Source organism: Eublepharis macularius, chromosome 7, assembly GCF_028583425.1.
Source record: "Eublepharis macularius isolate TG4126 chromosome 7, MPM_Emac_v1.0, whole genome shotgun sequence".
NCBI lineage: Eukaryota > Metazoa > Chordata > Lepidosauria > Squamata > Eublepharidae > Eublepharis > Eublepharis macularius.
The window spans coordinates 20882886-20903572 of record NC_072796.1 but is presented as its reverse complement, the minus strand read 5'-3'; the positions used below and the strand labels follow the sequence as shown (position 1 = coordinate 20903572).

The 20687-nt window shown below is 44.1% G+C and overlaps 1 protein-coding gene across 1 annotated transcript in view; it reads left to right on the top strand.

Annotated features, from left to right (window-relative positions):
• The first annotated feature begins 563 nt into the window (after window positions 1-563).
• The window catches only part of MYO10 (myosin X), a 226595-nt gene continuing 206471 nt past the window's right edge, over window positions 564-20687 (top strand). Inside the window, exon 1 of the mRNA XM_054984586.1 lies at window positions 564-840. Coding sequence (XP_054840561.1) covers window positions 820-840 — 21 coding nt within the window. The 5' untranslated portion in view covers window positions 564-819. The remainder of the gene's footprint in view (window positions 841-20687) is intronic.

Here is a 20687-nt window from a genome sequence, read left to right as displayed (position 1 = left end):
TAGACTGATTCTTAGAGTGGAGTAACTCTGTTTAGGATTGCACTGAAGGTGCCCCCAGAAGACAGTTTCAGGAGAGTAACCGTGTCGGTCTGCAGCGGAAGAGCAAAATTTAGTTCAGTGGCTCAGAGACCAGGTACATTTCCAGGGGCCCCGAGACTCCCTAGACCCAGTTCCTTTTCCCTAACAAGGAGATGGACACAGAGCCTCCAAGGAGGGGCCGCTCCGGGGAACTCACGGGCTTCCTCTCCCCAAGGTCCGAGGAGCCAGGCTCGAGAGTGGCGTGCAGCGGAGGGAGTGCGGGAGGGGACGCGCGCCAGCCTCTGCAGCGAGCGCCCCGGCTGAGCCCTGCGCTTTGCGCGCCGCAGTGCCCAGGGCGGGCTGGCTGGCGGGCCTCCCGGGTGGAGATTCCAAAGAGGCGGGCGCCGCGGATTGGCTGCCGGCCTGCCCCGCGGGGCGGGTCTCCGCGGGTCTCCCGGGGCTGCCCCGTGACCCGCCCGCAGAGGGGCGCGCGCCAGTCCCGCCGGCCGCTGGGCGTGGCCGCCGCGTGCTGCATTGGGGCCAGGGCGGCCATGCGCCCGGCGCTGCCCCCGCTCGCCGCAGCCTTGAGGGACGAAGCCTCGGCGGGCCCGTCCGGAGGAGCCGCAGGAGAGCGCGGGCGGGCGGGCAGAGCCGGGGGAGGCCGCGGGGTGGCCGCGGGCGGGGAGAGGGCGTGACGCGCCGCGGCCCCTCGCCCCCCTGCGCCGCGCGGGGCCGCTTGCCTGAAGCCGCCCGCCGCTTGGCCGGACTCCTGCCAGAGGCGCCGCCGCCGCCGCCGCCGCGATGGAGAACTTCTTCGTAGAGGTGAGGGGGCCGGGAGAGAGGGGGGCCGAGCCTGCTGCGCTTTGCTTCCCGGAGCTGCAGCGCGGGCTGTGTGTGTGTGTGTGTGTGTGTCCGTGTCCCGGCTGGGAGTTGCTTCCGAGGAGACGCGCACCGGATCGCAGCCTCGTTTCCCCTCGGGGAGCTTTCAGGCGGCGAGGAGGGAGTCCAGAAAGGGGGCGTGGGGGGAAGGCGAGGGGGGCTTTCTCACCTTAGTTGCTGAACTAAGTTTCCTTCCCTGCAGGCGCGATCCGTTCTTAAGCGCTTTAAAGGTTTTTTTTATTTTTTTTGAGGCTGGGGGCTCAGAAAGGAAAAAAAATGAATGGAACTCCCCCCCCCCCCCGATCCTAGGCACGCGTTCCCTTGGGAAGTAAATCCACCGGAGCGCCCTGGACTTCGATCCCCCAACAGCCGTGCGGAGAATTGCCGCCTTGAGAAGTGAAAACAAGCCGGAGTCCTTAAAGCCCTTTCGAGAGAAAGCTCTCCTGGGATTTAGAAAGGCTTAACTCTGCTTGGATCGTGCCTTAGGCGAGGTGCCCTTGTTTTGGGGTCTTCCTCAATTCAGCTCCCTCTTTAAGGCTGCAAACCCACGCATGCTTACCTGAGAGTAAAACCCATTCATCAAAGTGGGCTTACTTCTGAGTAAATATAATGAGAGTGGCCTTGCGAGTCTCTTTCTCCTTTTAACGAAATCTGTAGAAGTGCTGTGGGTGTCATCTGCAAGCCATTCAGACCAATAAGTTGTGGATTGCAGCCTCTGTGCATGTTTGTCCCCCTTATCCAAGATGTGCGGCATGCAGAGGTGAGCTGCCTTTTGTGTTGGCTGGGCTTGACTTGCATGCCTGCCTCCTTATTTCCCCCCATTCTGTTGCATTTAGATCAGTAAACCAACAGGCTGTTTTTGGCTTGGCCCATTGAGCACATCCGTGAACTTCAGCGACAAGCGCCGGCTTTGCAAGGTTGCCCATGTGCAGAGAAGTCCACTTTTTTTTAAAAAAAGTTTATTTTGAAGTAAGGACGTGGCTAAAGCAGAGAAGCCTGGAATTTCCTTTTGAAAACCGTGTGCGCTTCCTGCGAGAGCCTAGCGACAGGCTGCTCGCTGCAGGGGTCCCAGGGCTTCCCTGCCAGCAGAAGGAAGAAACTCACTTGTAGGGGATGGAGGATTGATTCCGCTGTGGATAGCCCAAGACAAAGGAGGAAATGGCCAGTGCATAATGTTGTCCAGATGTTGCTTCCCTGTTATAATTTAAAACTAATTGAGACAAGGCTGGAAGAATTGGGTCTAAATCCTGTATTAAGGTTCTCTGCTGTTAATTGCCATGCAAGTTAAACCCTTTAAAAAGTATTGTGTGTGTGTATGTAAACCATTGATTACTGCTTGGGTGTTTTGCCCAAGCCTTTGGGGGGGGGGCATCTGATGAGATCTAAAGAGCTGTAGGTATTGTAAAAGGGAGGGGGAGAACACAATCAGCACTTGGAATTGGAAGGCAATTGCCTGTTTTATGAAATAAAAATGTTAGCTGAGCTTTTGCAGAAGTTAATCGTTCAAAGCTACTATTTTTCTCCTGGGTATTTGGATCACACAACTGCCTTCAATAGGCCAAATATGAAATGTCTTTGCCATGTATTCTTTTGAAATTTTTTCTGGCTGCTCCTCCACCTTCCTGCCTAGAAACGTGATGGTTAAAGCAAAGTTGGTTTTTTAAAAACACCCAATAAGACTCTTTTGGGGAGTAGTTGACTTCCAAGGGCTGATGGTAGTGATACTTTGATACTTTGACATGGTAAAGGTTACCTGTTCACAGGGTCATTTTATCTGGGCGATAGACTCTGTACAGGGACCCACTCCACTGGTACGTAATTGCGTGCAAAGTGAGGTAGTACTACTGCAGAACTCTAATTCTTGTAGAGGGAGACCATATGAACATATGCAGTTCAAGTTAGACCATTGGTCTGTTAAGGTCTGTATCGTCTACTCTGAGTGGCAGCAACTCTTCACGGTCTCAGAAGTCCTTCATGTCACCATATTACTGATCTCTTTAGTCGAAGATGCCGGGAATTGGGCTGGGGACTTGCTTCATGCAAAGCAGATAATCTTATCACTGAGCCAAAGCCCTTCCCCGCGTGTAGCAGGCTCTTTACATGAATAAAGCAGTGGTGAGCCTGACTAGCAGTGAGCCTAGCAGACATTGATATTCTTGAGCAATACCTCTGCAGGTAATTAAACGTTCAGTAACCGTAGCCTGTGATGCAGTGTTCAGTTTTTGCAATTTCCTCCTCTGTTTTGTGGCTTTGGATCGTTGACTGAGGACACTTCAAAAACTCACTGCAAGTTGGCTTTTGGTCCGAGGGGGTGGGTGGGTGTGAGATGTGGAACAAAGTGACCACCGGAGTATATTCGTGTTTGTCTGATGACCTTGTTTACGTCTTGGCATGAAAAACCTCACTTTGCAAACATGTGTAGAGGAAGGTATTTCCCCCTCTGGAGCAAGTGATCTGGCAAACAAGTGGGTACCAGAGGTTGAAGTGTGAACGTGTGCATGTATGTACATGTAGTAAGCAGATAGTATTTGGGGAAAAAACGTTTCTCAAAAAAGGGAGAGGCAGTTGTAACCTGAGGATGAGGAAAGAAGTAGTGGATTCAAGCTGGTGGGGTGGACCTTGACAGTTTTTGAGAACTGTTCAGTATTCCACCTGCAATCTCATTACATGTGCTGTAGAACTGTGTCATGTGCATGTCTGAACATGGCAGTAAGGTTCTTTGTGTAGGGTTTTTTGTGTAGGAACATGGAGATGATTCTTGAGTAGCAGCTACTTCCAGATTCCTGCCCTGTTAACCGTTTAGTTACTTTGGAGCAATTAACATGGTGTTGAACAATTGCGGGACTTTCCGGTGCAAGGACTTTCATTTGAATCACTGGGTGGGTATGTAAGATAAGGGCCAGCTGCGGCTATACGGCAGTAGGTTTCGCACGTCTTGGATTTGCTGTAGGCTCTGCCGCCAGATTACAGGAGTGAATCACCCAGTTATTCTGTCTGTTTCCTACTAGGAGAATTCCATTCCTTCTCCATGCAGGGCATTTGGTGACCACAATGCGGGCGGAGGTGCTTAGGTGAAATGAAGTACATCTTCCTTATTGGTGTAATTACAAATGTTAAAATTCATAGTGGAATTGAGCATGCATGCTCTGCCGGTATGCAATCTTTCTTGAAATTAAAAATGGATGACCCAGCTAGCCTTTGTCAGATCTCAGAAGCTAAGCAGAGTCAGCCCTGGTTAGTATTTGGATAGGAGACCTCCAAGGAAGACCGGGATTACCATGCAGAAGCAGGCAATGGCAAACCATCTCTGTGGGTCTCTTGCCTTAAAATCCCCATCAGGGGTTGCCATAACTTGTCTCCAACTTGATAACACTTTATACACATACACAGAGGTAAATACATGTTCAAATGCAAAACTCTTTAAAGAATTTTACAGATATTTAACATTATTTCAGGACATAGAGACAGAGAAGCTAAACCACAGTGAACTCTTAAGTTAACTAAAGGCTCCAAGACTGAGTCAGTGGCTCAGGAGCCACACGTGGCTCTTTAACATGTCTTCTGTGGCTTTTCTGTGCACAGTCCTTCAATGTACAACCCGGCCCTTGTTTCAGGAGTGTGGGTAAGGCCCTTGCCTGGTGAGGATTGTGATTGGCAGGTAGTTCTCACTTCTATTTATTTTTAAAATTTTATTTTGTTTTTTAAGCTTCTTTGTAGTCCGCCTTTCTCATTGGGACTCAAGGCAGATTACACAAAGTGAGCCAGTACAGTCAGTTTCAAAGACATTTCAATAAATACGTAATGGGTATAGATGTGCAAATTTGCAAAGATTTAAAATGAGCAGAAATCCAATACAGAGCTGAAGATTCTCTAAGGATGTGAGCAATGCAGGCCGACAAACTATCTATTTTCTGTACCTCTCTGGAATCTTTTCAGCCCAGAATTGTCTCTTCCCCCGTAATTCATTTGCATACCACAACACAGTGTCTCTTCCTTGCACCTCTCATTTTCGGTGCTCCTTCCCTTTTTCTTTCTCTGGTCTCTTTCCCTCTTTCTGTCCATTTCCATCTTTACTTTCCCTAGGTCTGCTTGGCAGCAACAGCACGCAAGGCTTTCTCTCTCCCTGCAGCTTGAATCTTGAAAGAACCTCAAAGTCAGGCGAGGGGGTGCCTCACACAACCACACTTTGGTGTCTGCTGAATCTCTGACAGAATTTAGGGGGAAGATGGAGAAATGCAGATGTGGTGATATTGGTATTATCCCGTCCTGACTGTTCACAAACCCATGACGGCACAAGTGTTTCCGCAAATAGCTGAGGGGTTACCATAGTACACATACATATATGTGTTTGTGCTTGAAATTCCCTTGGAGGCATAAATAGGGAGGGAGCAGCCCCCGGTTCTTACGTTGTACAGGTCTGTTCTGTACTAACTCTTGAGGAACTTCCAAAAGCCTTTTGCCATGTTGTATAGGCAGGGAGAAGTCACCTTGCACGTATGTATGCCCTTCTTCATGTTTGATGGGCGTTGCTGGATCACAGCCTCAAAGTAGTGCTTTAGTCACAGCTCTGACCTTTTCCCTCCTGAAGGAAATGCTTCATGTTTAACGTGCCACTCCCCTAAGAAAAACAGCTGCTGTATGCCCCAGAACGGTAATTAGTAAAATGAAAATAACGTACTCTCACAGAACAGGTCTGAGCTTTTTGCCTGACAGACGTTAAAAGCCTCAAACTAAAAAGTGGGTCAAGCAAGGAAGAAAGTTGAAGAGAGAGGGTTTTTTTCCCCTGCTCACAAAGGCTATAATGGTGTTTCCTAACTTTTAATCCACCAAGTATTCAACTTCATGACTGAATACCCGCCAAGCAACAAGTGAAAAATTAGGACCTGAAAACAGTACTCCAGACAAAGCAACTTTCTAGAGGTATATTTATCATATAGGTAGACAAGGGAGAAATAGGGTTGTTTTTTTTACCCTAATGGGCCCATTTGCCCCTAAAAATTCTGAATGCCCCCGATTGTTAGATTGTTCTGTAGAGACCCTTATGTTGCCCATCAAAATTAACTGGACTAAGAAGACCTAAGAATCATTTGTTGATCTGCTTTTCAAAGCAAAGAGTAACATCTTGCATTTATATCGTCCGTTTCAAGTGCCTGACGCGCTTCACATGGGTGATCCTTAAAACAGCTCTTCAAGATGTGCAAAAAATACAAGCCTGTAATGAAGATTAGCAGACTAAGAAAACAGTGGTTTGGCTAAGGCCACAGTGAATTTGAGGATGAGATAAGAGCTGATCTGGGGATTCCCTCCTACAACTCACTTCATTTAGATTCCGCCTTTCTCTCCAATGGAGACACAGAGCAGCTTACATTCTCTTCTCTATTTTATCCGTACAACAACCCTGTGAGGTAGGTTAGGTTGAAAGAGTGTGACTGGCCCAAGGTCACCAAGTGAGCTCCCATGGCAGAATGGAGATTCATACTTGGGTCTCCCAGATCCTAGTCCTCACTCTAACGACTACATATTTGAATAAATAACTAACTCACAAGGGAAAAAGTTACATATTTCATTTGAGTCTCACTGTTCTTATCCAAGGAATTCAGGGCAGCACAGAACGAGTTTCTTCACTTTATCTGAGGTATGTTATGCTGAATGGGTGCAACTGACTCAGTAGGGATTCAAATCCCCCAGGTTCAAGCTCAACAGTCTAGCTATGATATCCCACAGTCTCAGTTATGACCTCATTCTCCTCTACCACCACCAAGCTGTCACCTAGGAGAAAGGTCATGTGCTTTCTAGCTGCCAATGCCAAAGAAGAGGAAAGGTTCACTGGGGTTGCTGTGAGGATAAAATGGAGGAGAGGAGAGTGATATTATAAATTGCTTTGGGTCCCCAATGGGGGAGAAAAGCAGGATATCAATATCTAAATAAATAAATTGGTACCAACACTTCATCTGCAACAGGGGCCTGCAGAGAAAGCGAACTCTCAAGATAGACCTCTGGCACAAACCCATGGAAGAGAGGGCATTCAAACCTAAAACTCCTAGGTCCTAGTCCAAAACTTTAACCACTTCACAAATCACGTTTGTTCATCTCGTAGTCCACTTTTTAAGATCTGTTGATCTCTGTGGGAGAGGTTTAAGTATACAACAACTCCCCATTGAAATCAAGGACTACAGTGCCCGGATCAGATTTGTACTTCCTCTTTCTAAATAAAATGGCCTTCCTCGTCTAAGACATAATTTTGTTTAAAAATTGTTCAGAATTGAAATATGTGGATGCTTGTTGTAAGTTGAGGAGTTTCCTGTAACTTCCAGAATTTCACAGAAAGGAAAATTCTCTCAGTGTAGCTTCTCTCAGCATTTAAAGCAACATGAAGGGAAAGCTGCACCTTTCTGTGGTAAATCCTCTGTTGTAGGGTTGGTTTGTGCTTTGTTCTGCTCAGTGGTCTTTAGTCATTCAGTAATGAAAATTGCTCACCTGAGGCAGGTAGAGAAACAGATTTTTGGAACTGTGGGGCTGTTTTTCAGCGTAAATGTTAATTTGTGGTTGCAGGGTATGTCTTTGATGTCAGAAGATCTTTTAGGCCTTCCAACTTGTTGATATTGCTTCAGAAGATCAGTGTACATCTATAGTGTTGTGGCTTTAATCTGTATCCAAAGTTCCAAGCGCTGACTATAAATGCTTCTTTCCAGACCCGCAGAGAGGCAACCTGAGGCAAAACTTAAAGCCCTCTTCCTGCGTTTCTCCCAGCTCTTTGCAAAGATGTCAGTAGATAACATACGTATTTTATATGGAACAACAACGTAACAAGTGTGTTATAGAATTTATGTTGGCTTCAACAATGATGAATTGAAGAATAACTACAAATACTGATTTGCTAGATAGGCTAATCAACTTCCTATTAAACTTGGAAGGTCACTGTTCTGTACATCAGAGACTGGGCAAGAACAACCTTTTGTTCCACTGAACTGAGACAATATATACCAATAACATTGTGGTCTGGAGCTTTCTCCCACTTGTTTTTGCAAACTGCCAGGCATTGAACTTGACAACAGTGAAGTAGAAACATAGACATTATAATTAGAGATGGGCACAAACCGAAATGCAAACCAAAATTAAGCACGGACCAGGCTGGTTTGTGGTTCACGAACCACGGTTCGTCAGATCCCATTTCAGATGAACTGCCACGAACTTTTAGGCCGGTTCATTTGGTTCATTTTTTGGTTCGTCACTGCAGACAGCCTGGTGCCAATCAATCAGTTTCCTAGGCAACGGGATGGACTTCCTGCAGACCTTCTGCTGACCCAGAAGTGAACTTCTACTGGCCCCGAAGTGATCTTCTGCTGACCCGGAAGTGATGATTTTCTGACCTGGATGTGACATTTTCACAAACCAAACGTGCCGGTTCGCGAACCAGGGGCAGGTTCATGAAAGTTCGTGGTTCGTGAAATTTGACAAACCACATGGTTCATTTTTTTTCTCTAGTTTGTACCCATCTCTAATTATGATATGATTGTTCTTGGGTGCAATCCACTGGGAAATTCTCCTACGTGAGCTCCAGTGTGGTGAATAGATGTGGTGGAAGAGCTCTTGCTGGTCATTTGGAATGGATCTTGTGCGGGAGAACTTTCCTACAAAAAGTTGAATAGTTCTGAGTAGAAAGATCCCAGGCTGACTTTCCATGGGTTCGACAAAGTATATTAAAACTGGGAAGCATTTTGCCTAAACTATCAATTGTTTAATTGACACAATCTTGAGCAATAGTCCGGGGTGTGTTTGTTTTTTGTTTCCTAACAGTCTTCACTGAAAGGGAAATGAATGTTAGGGATAGAAGGCAGCACATAGCCAGGTGATAAACATTACTCTGTATTTAACAGCCATGAACATTGGTCGTAATTCCATTAATTGTACAGTTCTCATTAGTTTTGTTTAGTATACCAAACTCTTAATGAGCCAAATCTGTTCTGTTAAATTACTTCAGTGTCCCTGTCCAGTTCCTTTTCTTGGGATATTGTAGGGGAGAAAAACCATCCCATTAATTTGCTGGCAGTATGTGACTGAACAGCCAGTTGCAAGGTCCAAGGATATATAATTTTGACATTTCTTACTTTTAAAAACCCCCTAGATAAAAATCATTCTAATCAGCCTCTCACCTGTTAAAAGATTTGTATCCATTATTGGTAATAGCCAGCATGATATTGTGGATAGTGCTGGATTTAGATTGGGGAGACATGGGTTCAGATTTCCAGTGAACTGTAAAGCTCATTGAGTTACAATGGGCCAGCCATTATTTCTCAAACTAACTCCCTTGCAGGACTGTTGTGAAGATAAAATGGAGAGTGATTGTGTTGGTGTCTCTGAGCTGCTTAGAATAGTGGTTCTCAACTGGTGGTATAGAGACCACTGATGGGATTCAGGGTTTTCATAACAGTTACTAAGAATTTGCTCTCCCTCAACCCTGATACCCATTTGCAAGTGTGATCTGCCATCTCTTGGGGGCTCGGACTGCCATGAGTTCTCCATCTGTGACTTTTTGGCATGCTAGTAATAGCCTGTAAACTTATGAAGGTCCTTCTCAGAAAACGTGGGCTCCTTGTTTCTATGGGAGCCAGGTCCTTTGAAAGAGTAATAGGTAGGATGTGAGATACCAAAGGCTGAGAACCACTGCCCTAAGAGAGTAAGTAGTATTGTGGAATTGTCTATCTTGGTGTCATTGTTGTTGCACTAAAGTACAGTGGAACCATTTTTTTAAAGTTCCTGGGTAATCCCTTCCCCTTAGATCCGCATTTCGAGTCCAAGCTTTCTCTGAAAGTTAGAGTAGACTTCATATCTGTGCTGTTGATTGCAGCTAAATCTCGTGCTTCTGGAAATGGGGGGAAAAAAACCCTACTATTAGGCAATGGTATGGGAAAGTATATTATGTGGAATGCCTTCTCAGTTGAATGTGGTGACCAGTCCCTCATTGGAATAACCCAGACTTCCTATACAGATAGCTCCCATTCACAGATTATTCTGAAAACTCAAGCAAGCAATGGCATAAACAACCCGATAGATTTAGCTGTGTTCTTAAACATTCGTTAATATCTTGTTTTCCCTGTGTCTGGCTTTTATGTGGCTTAGATGAATGCTTGTAACCCACATGAAAAAAGCTTCTTGCAGTGATTGTCCGTTCATCCTTCCGCTCACTGTTGGTGGCTGGCTGTGGAAGAGAGTCTCTCTGACTTCTTGTGTGCACATAACACCCCTCCCCTCCCCTGTAGTCATTGTACCAGTTGACTTGGCTTTTCCTTGGGAAAAGTTACTGGTGAGTTTGCCCAGAAAATGGGACTCGTGGAGGGAAGTTTTATTTTGCAGTGGTATGCAAGCTTCTAGGTTATGTTTCAGACATGTAGAGTTCCGTGCTTTCTGCGTAAGATCATGGGGGATCCTACGTGTGTTCCATATGCTGCCTTATGCTTCGAGTGCGGTCAGAATCTGTTGGCCACTAAGGCATGGCTTCACACTATCAAATATTGGTTGAGACTCCATTTTAATTCTGACACCCCCCCCCAAGTTATACGTATCATTTATTATCTGAATTTGCCAACTCTAGTCGGTCAGCCTGTATTGAAGCTAAAGTAAGTTCTAGCAAGTCTAGGAATCCATACTGATTTTGGAAACTGATCCCAATGTGGCGACTGATTCAGTCTTGATGCTTGAGTCATTTGCTGCTGTCATACAGTCCATGATGTAGGGCTTCAATAGCATAACTCCAGTCAGCCAGTGAATCATACTTTCTTGGTAGAGAAACGAAAATCTGAGGGCATTCAGTTAACTATTGTATTACTGTTCTATAACTCATACAGCCTTCTCTTAATTTTGTTCAGTAATTGCTATAGCTGTGAGTTTATGTGAGAGCTTATGCCAGCCGTCACGTCTTTTTTTTCTTTATAATACTATTAAAAAAATTGCTTCAGGCAGAATGCTAGCCTAGAAGGGGTCTTGGTTTAGGAACATGTTCTTTTCCTGTCTCTCTCTGAAAGGTCTGGTTATTTAAAATGGTATGGGAATTGAGGGAAAATAGCAGAAGAAAGTGCTTTCTTCAACGTCTGTTGTGCTAAGCTGGCTTTCATTAAAAGTGTGTTGTTTGCATTTTTTGCTAGTGTAGTCTGATGCTGTGAAGTGTCTGGATGAACTATGCTTCTGAACATACCTATATGTTCTCCCACTTACTGAAGCACATGTGGTTATAGAAGCATGGAAGGCGGCAACAGCCGCTGCATGCAGAAAATGGCGATATTTTATTATTCCTGATGAATTTTTAGTAGAACAGCGTTTTGAAGGGAATCCTCTTACTTGCAAGTGGCCAGAAAGATCATACTATCCAAGATACGTCAGCAGGCCTACTCAAAAAGTCATCTTCTGCTATTTTTGATGTGAACTTAGGTCTACCAAATTTTTTCGTTATGAGCCATTGGGAGGAGCAGCAAGCTCTCTCAAAAAGAGTTTTACTCAGGTGCAAAATAAAAAAGAGTCCAGTAGCACCTTTAAGACTAACCAATTTTATTGTAGCATAAGCTTTCGAGAATCACGTTCTCTTCCTACTACAGACTAACAGGGCTAACGACTCAGAAGGTGTTGAGCACAAACTTACGCAGCTGTTATTGTGTCGTCTAACAGCTGTTTGGCTCCCTCATCCAGCTTTTGCAATGCTAACCCATCTATTTTCTCCATGAGGGAAGCAGTTGCAACTCAACAGGCAGTAACAGAAATGGCTGGAGAAGCTGCTACTTCTTTCCTAGAAAGTCCCACGGAGAAGCCTTTTTTCTGCACCACCCCTTACCCTCTCTCGCAAGTCTCACCAATTGTCTTTCCTTACATTGGGGAGCGTTGACTGGAGAAACCAAAAAATTTTGGTTCCAATGATGCATGACTGCAGTTTCCACATGTCACTTGAATTAGTTGTGCAGAGTAGATAAGTTATACTATAGAGACTGAGGACTAGAGCGCCCCTGTCCCACCATCAGAGCCAAGACAGCATTTAATTTGGTGATGAAAGTTCCGAGCTCCATGAAAGTTACCCCCTCTTTTTCTTGACAGCGTGTGTGGAGAAAATAAACTATGCTTCCTTTCAAGTAAACAGAGTAGCATATTTAAATGTTAAATCATGTCTTTCTTGTTAGTCAAATCCTCTTGTTTGCCCTTCAGTGCATTCATTTAAGTTTCCTGTGATGATACAGAGGATGAAAGCAAGGGGAAAATATTTCATCAATATGTGTCTTGTTAACTGGACCATAGATAGTATTTCTACTGGGGTGTTCTTGCTGATTTTTGTTATTAAGATTTCTGGGAGCCTAATTAGTTTATTTTTTATGAGAGTCTTCCATAATACACATTTCAAGTAATATCAATGCAAAGCAGTGGTTATGCAGAGTATGGTTAAATACTCTTTATTTTCTTGAAACAAGTCTTCATGAGCACAATTAACTGCTTCCATCTTATATTTTTTATGACGATTGTATTTTTATAATATTTTATTGATCTTATGGAAAATGAAACTGTTATCATGTTTCAAATGATGTGATCCGCCCTAAGCCTGCTCATGGGGAGGGTGGAATAGAAGTCAAATAATAAATATATATATATTTATTAATTGAGGGGGGGGATGCACTGTACAGATTTAAATTCAGTACCAATCCAGAGGGCTGCAAAGATAAAATCTTGCTTTCCCCACAGGCCTCTGTTGCAGATTAAGCGTTGTTGCATCTATACCAATTCATTTATTTAGATATGTATATCCTGCTATTCCCCATTGGAGACCCAAAGCAGATTACAATATCACTGCCCCCTCCTCCATTTTATCCTCACAGCAACCCCAGTGAACCTTTCCTCTTCTTTGGCATTGGCAGCTAGAAAGCACATGACCCTTCTCCTAGGTGACAGCTTGGTGGTGGTAGAGGAGAATGAGGTCATAATTGAGACTGTGTGATGTCATAGCTAGACTGTTGAGCTTGAACCTGGGGGATCTGAATCCCTACTGAGTCAGTTGCACCCACTCAGTGTAACATACCTCAGATAAAGTGAAGAAACCCGTTCTGTGCTGCCCTGAATTCCTTGGAGGAGAACGGTGAGACTCAAATGTAATGAATAATGTTTTTCCTTGTGAGTTACACTATTCAAATATGTAGTCGTTAGAGTGATGGACTAGGATCTGGGAGACCCAGGTTTGAATCTCCACTCTGCCATGGGAGCTCACTTGGTGACCTTGGGCCAGTCACATTCTCAGCCTAACCTACCTCACAGGGTTGTTAGGATAAAATGGAGGAGAGGACAATGATGTAAGCTACTCTGTGCCCCCATTGGGGAGAAAAGTGAGGTATCAATGAAGCAAAGAAATAAATAAAGTAAATAAATAAAGGCAAGACTAGTTTTTTACTCAAAAAAAGGAGGAGGATTGTACATTGACATACAAATTACAGTTATGTCCGGTAATAATGTGTGTGTGTGTTTCACATATTTAAGTGGGTCATCTTACATTTGGGGAAGTCTTCGTTACCAGTAAATACTGTACTAATTTGCCATTTAAAGTGACTTTTGAATAGGTAGAAGTAGAAATGGGAAAGCCTTGAGATGTGTGCTAAGGGGTTGCTGTGATAGTAGCAAAAGAAAAATCCAATGGAACCTTAAAGACTAACATTAAAGACTAACATTTATCCAGTGGAACCTTAAAGGCTAACATTTATTAAAGACTAACATTTATGGAACCTTAAAGACTAACATTTAAACTCCCCTCTGTCTGGAGATCAGGGGGCGGGGCCACCAGCCATGTGACCATTTTCTCCGAGGGCAACCTACTGAGTTCCACCACCTCTTTTCCCAGAAAAAAGCCCTGGACGTAGCTCTGGTATTAACCATTGCCTAAAACCTATTTTTTATACCTGAGTGAGTAGGAGTTCCTGGATATTCACAATTGGGAGGTAGCTATTATATGCAGATGTTTCTTAATTCACAACCTGTGCTTATTTATCAGTATTGTGTGACTTGCAGTTGCAGAGCTCAGTTGTCAGGTGAGGTTTGCACTTCAGCTGAACATCATATGGGTAAATTAAACAAGAGGAGTTCATTCAAGGAGTTTTCACCATTTCAGGCATAGCCAAAGAAATTTACTGCATAAGTAGCATTCCTACCTAGAATGTTGACATCAGGTTAGGGAACTGTAATCTATGGGTACAAAGAATTTGTGATAAATTGTAGAAGGGTACCTACATTAATGTGTAGCAGCAAAACCAAATAGGAGTTTTGTGGTGCTTTAAAAACTAGCAAGGTTTTGTTCCAGTATAAAGTTTTGTGCGCTTAAGGCTGTTTCTTCAGTTCTTTGTCTTCCTTGAGATTGTTTTACACACAATATTTTCTGCTTATAAACCACATTTATTGAAAGAGCGTGCAAAATGTACGTGTACAATCTGAAGAATTACTATATGCCCATTTTGTTGCATGCAGAAATATTGGAAATCTGCAATTGGCTATGGTTTATCCATTTGTGTAAAAGCCTTCTTCACACAGTCTATGTTGAACATAGATTATTTTTCCTACATGGAAATTGTATTAATGCACAAAGAATATCTTTATGTGAAGTGAACCTTGAGAGCACAGGAAGAAGTTTGACCCAATTTGGCAGAGACTAACTCAAGCTGAATTTATCTGTTGGATCAGGCAATCTTCTCTTGTGAACAAAGAATTACTTTGGAGGTGAAATGACATCACAGTCCCTTGGGAGGGGGGCGAACTGCTTATCACATTTACATGTGTCTAGTACATTCCCCAGTTATGGGGGCAGTTACATCCAAGTCTGTCTTGGTTATCTGTTCAGGTATCAGACGAAATATGCGGATGTATTTTGAAGAGAGGGCAGTGTTCAGCATGAAGAGCAAACACATCCAGTGGAGAGACTGTAAAATTTGCTTGCAAAATGTACTGAAACGATAATTTAAAAGCTCTGTTATTGGGAATCTTTGGTTCTGAGAAGGTACAGTTGCGGAACCAATTTATTTTTCCTTTGTCAATGTGACACAACGTTGAGATTCTGTTCTACTGTGTATAGATTTTTTTTCCTCTGTGAAGTGAGGTTGGCTTCATTTCAATTTCATTCCTCAGGTGGCACACACAACTTCTCCTCAACCCCACTCTTCCTTCTTCAGGAGGTTTTAGTCTTCCTTATTTGCTTTCAAACAGGTTTGTTTTATCAAGTATTTGTTCTGTACATCGTTTTTTTTAAAAAGCCTTAAAAAAACACCCTAAGAATGCTGCAGGAAGGGTGGAAGTGGTTTTGTGATTGACAGGAGGGCCAGCTAGTCAGCTTTCTGCACAGCCCCTCCTGGTCCTAACAGGAAGAACAAGAGTTTCCCCTCCTGGTCCTAACAGGAAGAACAAGAGTTTCCCAATAAGGGAGAAGGCTGCATGTCTGCTCAAAATGTAGTTTGTGTGTTACTATAGCAGGCGTGCTACTGAAATTATGAATGTCTCAGTGCATCCTTTAGGTATTTTTGCTGTATTTAACTCTTAAATGCCCTCACCTCGATAGCCCAGGCAAGCCTGATCTCATCAGATCTTGGAAGCTAAGCAGGGTCAGCCTTGGCTAGTAATTGGATGGGAGACCTCCAACGAAGACCAGAGTTGCGGGGGCAGGCAATGAGCAACCACCTCTGTTAGTCTCTTGCCATGAAAACCTCAGCAGGGGTCGCCATAAGTCAGCTATGACTTAGCGGTACTCTCCACCAACAACTCTTAAATAAAACCATTTTCTTACTTCTAACATTTAAGTAGCATGCATTGATCTTCGTTTCATGAAGTTGATGTGTTTCTGGGGGCTTTGGTGGAAACATGAAGTGCTTGAAAAGAACTTCATTTGTTTTTTCTCGATCATTGGCTCATATTGCCCCATCTTTTCCTCTCTGCACTATTAAATGAAGCAAGTAAATCAAATTATTTCATTAATATGCAATTAAAAAACATAAAATATCTCTTCTGTGGAATGAATCCAGTAATTGCTTTGTGTATCTGATTAATGATAACAGCATGAATTTCAAACTGGTCAGCTTGCAACTGTTTTCTTTTCTTTTAGGATAATATTTAAATAGTGTAAGAAACTGCCAATGTTGCAAGATTAAGGAGTTCAGGTCAGGACAAGGTACAGTAGTTATGCCCAGTTTGTTGTACTGAATTGTGGTTTTATGATGAGTTCCAGGCCAACATCATCTTTTAATAGGTTTTGGTCACGTGTAATTCAGTTTGCTTGTTTTCTTTTTGAGTTCAAGAATGCATTTATTGAAAGGAACATGCAAATGTCATGTTGACAAGCTACACTCTCTGGTTTTGCTGTGTTTTGTTTGAAGTAAGTTGAAGGGAGGCAGGAAGGAACTTTTTCTTTCTTTCTTTCCCTCTTCTGGATGAGAGACGTTTCATACAGTTAGTATAATCAAGTGATGAAGTTTTTCCTGGACAGTACCACTTATACCACTACCTGATGGGATGCAGGTTTAAATACACCCTCATGCAGAAACATTATATGCCTTAAAAAGATTTTTTTTGTTGATATGCAAAGTTTTTTGAATGTTTTAAAAATCTTGTTTGAAGAGCATTCAGACATGCTGCTTCTCCTCCCCTTCCCCAGCCTGAAAAAGTATGGTCCAGAAAAACTGCACCTCTTGTTCTGCTGATAGTATAAACTGGGCTCCCCTTCTTTGGAGGTTTTTAAGCAGAGGCTAGATAGCCATCTAACAGCAATACTGATTCTGTGAACCTAGACAGATCAGGAGACGGAGGGCAGGAAGGGTTACATCAGTGCTTTTAGTTATCGTGGCCCCTTCTTAAACGCCAATCACCACCTTGGGATCAGGTGGCAATTTTCCCCAGGCCAGTTCGGCTACGGATCCTGACAGTGTTTTGACATCTTCTGGACATGGAGCAGGGGGTCACTGTGTGTGTGTGTGTGTGTTGGGGGGGGGTAGGTGTGAATTTCCTGCATTGTGCAGGGGGTTGGACTAGGTGATCCTGGAGGGCCCTTCCAACTCTGTGATTATATGATTCTACCTCTTGCCAAGCATTTAAGGTAAAAAACCCAAAAAGGATTCCTGTGATCCCCACCCACCCAACCTTTTTGATCCCTTGGCATACAATGTGGGATTTTTTTTTGCATCCTTACTTCTATATATTAGCTGATCTTTGAAGGGTTGTGACAACCTGCACCATGATGCCTCTTAATTGGGGGTGGGTGGGTTTGGCAAACCCCAGCTTGCCAATAGCAGCACACCAGATCCTTTTGCTTGGCACCCAGCGTCAAATCTCCCAAGCAACCGAGGTACTGGCAGCACTAGGTGGTGGCTAGAAATATCCTGGAATTACGAATAATTTCCAGGCCACAGAGATCAGTTCCCCTGGAGAAAATGGCTGCTTTGGATGGTGGACTGTATGACAGTATAACTTGCTGAGCTCCAGCCCCTCCCCAAACTGCACCCCACTCCCCAAATGCCCAGGAATTTCCCAACCTGGAGCTGGCAACCCTAGGCAACGAACGGTGCAGGAAAAGTCCAGTAGCTTAAGCCTGTCGTCTCCTCTAAAGATCAATATCAAGAAGGCCACAAATATTGGTATCCTCCTGTGTTTGGGTTCTCCCATACAGGACTGATGTTTGGATTTGTGTCCCCCCCCCGAACTCCAAAATTAACTAGGTCCATTATTCCCCATGGGGAAATCTTTCCAGGGGGCTGGAGAGGCTGCTTTTCATGCAGATGACACCAAAATGACTGCAGAGCTGCTACTGTTTGTCCCCTAAAGATCCCCACCCCCAAGTTTCAAGAAGATTGGATCAAGGGATCCAATTCCACGGGCCTCTGTACAATGTGCCCCTATCTACTCTCTATTGTTTCCTGTGGGGGGAAATACAGTGCAGGGCAAAGAAGCCTTAGCCAGACAGACAAGAACAACCACTGACCAAAAGCTTCTCAATTCAAAAAGAACCAACAAGGCCCAACAGAACCAGAGAAACCCAGCAGAACCAACCTAGTAGCAGGCTGCAGAAGTAAGGTATAGACAGATCAGAGCAGCCAAAAGCATGCACTCCCCCCAAAAATCTCACGCTTAAGCTGCCTACAGCCATACCAGCGATTTTCTGGGCTATGAGAGAATCATTGTGATTGGACAGACGGTTGAGCTCCCCCCTAACTTGCAGTGCCATTTGCCTGAGTGTCTCCTCCCCTCCTCCCCTCTTTGTCCAGGAAACCTTCCGAAGCAAGAAAAACAAGCTGCCACAACTTTTAAAATGCCTGCCCGGTTATTCCCGAATATTTTTGGGAATAGTCAGAATTGGAATGTCGGTATATCTGAGAATCTCAGATATTGATCCAGATTCCCAAATATACCTCTAAATACATTCAGATGTGCAACCATTAAGCTGTATTGTACCTCCTTACCAGCATAGCCTAGTCAATGAGACGGCGAATTCCCAGATGCACAATAGAATAATGAATGTCGGGTGGTGATGGTCTGTATATTAATTGGGGTAGGCAGAGAAATGTTTGGGAGGCTGAGCTTCCATGTTATCTCGTTCACCGGGTCAGCTTGGCACTGAGGTACAGGGTCACAGACTGACAGGCAGGCAGCCAAGGTCGAGTAGAGCTGTTGGCTGCAGAAACCCCAGAAACCCACAAGAACACACGAGGACTGGGGTAGCTCAACATACTGTCACTTAAGAGGCTGTCCAGGCTGGGGCATGTGCTAGTTCTACAGTACCTCAAATTAGCAGAGGTCAGAACCCAACGGAGGTGTTGTATAGGGAACTGAGATAATGCCATCCTTCCATTGCCAGAGCAGGAGTCCTGAATTTGCCAAGACAGAGGGCCATGCAACTCTTCTTGAGCTTCTAGGTGGTGCTTCCTTATGGCCCAAGCTTCTGTTTGGTTCCACCACCTTCTTTCCTCCAGGGAAGCCTGTGGGAGTTCTGGCAGAAGACAGGTTCACTCCGCAGGTTCCTGATACACCATTTTTACCTGATTTATTATAACAACAACAACAGCATTCAATTTATATACCGCCCTTCAGGACAACTGAATGCCCACTCAGAGCAGTTTACAAAGTATGCCATTATTATCCCCACAACAAAACACCCTGTGAGGTGGGTGGGGCTGAGAGAGCTCCAGAGAACTGTGACTAGCCAAGGTCACCCAGCTGGCTTCAAGTGGAGGAGTGGGGAATTTACCTAACTGAAGCCTGCTGTTGTAAAAGCAGGCACGGGTCCTCCTTCTGGAGATCCCGGGGTGCTTGGAATATTGGCTGTAGCGTGGAGACCTTGAGGGTGAACTCCTCAGACGCTTGAGTCTTCCTGCCTTCATTGAGGCTGAGCTAGAGCAGATCCTGACGTATGGCCATCCCTTGGCTTGGGGCCCATGTCTGCTACTTTTCTGCTCAGTTTGATCTTCCCTCCATCTTTATGCACATATATCCTCTGATTTTGGAAGGCAAAGAAATCCGGGTTTGGTCATTATGCTGCTTAAAAGTGAAGAATAGGGTAACCGTTCCAAGCCTAAGAGAAATCATCTTTGTGGCTTTAATGGCTGACTCCCAAAGCTGGCATTTCCTGCTCTTTTCCCCAAATGTGACCAGAAATAATGTGATTTAAGAGAACTCTTTGTTTTTAAAAATATTAGAATCACATTGTGCCATGTGAGTCTCGCCCCCCGCTTAAGAATAAACAAGTCAAGAGTTGCTTTTGTGTGTCCTAGATAGTATAACTCTTGCAGCTGTGTTTCCCCCCCTCAAAGTTTTCTGTTTCTAATACTTTATGCTTCAAATAACAAAAAGGACAGATGACAGTTAGTTCTCCTGGCAAGAGAGCCAAAATAGAAGGGACCAGCTTTTAATTAAAAAAAATTGTCTGCCAGTTGCTGGTCAAAAACACACTTACTGCAAAAGGCAAGGTCAAAATTTTATTTTTTGCTTGTTTAGGAAAAATGCCAGGGAGACCCAGTGCTTCATCATATATGAACATTTCAGTTAGAGAGGAGTCGAGGCTCAATTGTTCACAATCATTTTTTTGTAATGCCAAAGATGCATCCAGTTTTTGGCATCTCTTGCCAAAATGCTTGTCTTTTAATTTTTCCCTTAGTTGCTTACTCTCACTTACCCTTTGTTGTCCTGGGTAGCATCATGTAGCCAAAACTGAGTTGAATTGTGATGTCATCCTGTTCACTGATTGATCCCTGAATGGATGAGATCAACCATGTGACCAGTCCCAGAAGAGCAAGCAGCAGCAGCCGCTGATGAAAACATAGCAATAATGGCATTGAGTTTGAGAGCCAGTGTGGCATAGTGATTAGAGACTAGGACTAGGAAGACGTGAGTTCAAATCCCCGTTCAGCCAGCATGGCCAGTGGTTACTGTTGGACTAGGATCTGGTGGACCGGGGTTTACATCCTCATTCTGCTATGCTGGATATCCTTGGGCCAGTCACAGACTCTCAACCTAACCAACCTCACAGCGTTGTTATAGAGGTAAAATGGATGAGATAACAGTTATATTAATTGCTTTTGGTCCTCATTGGGGAGAAATGCAGGGTATAAATGAGGTAAATAAAATAAATAAAAACAAATAAATAAAGATCTCTTGGTGACATTGGGCCAGTTGTTCTCCCTCAGCCTAACCTACCTCACAGGGTGGAAGTGAGGATTAAAATAAAGCAGGGGAGAAACCTGTATGCTGCTTTAAACTCTGATGGAATGGTGTAGTATGGTGCTAATATAGCATAATTGTTAAGTGGT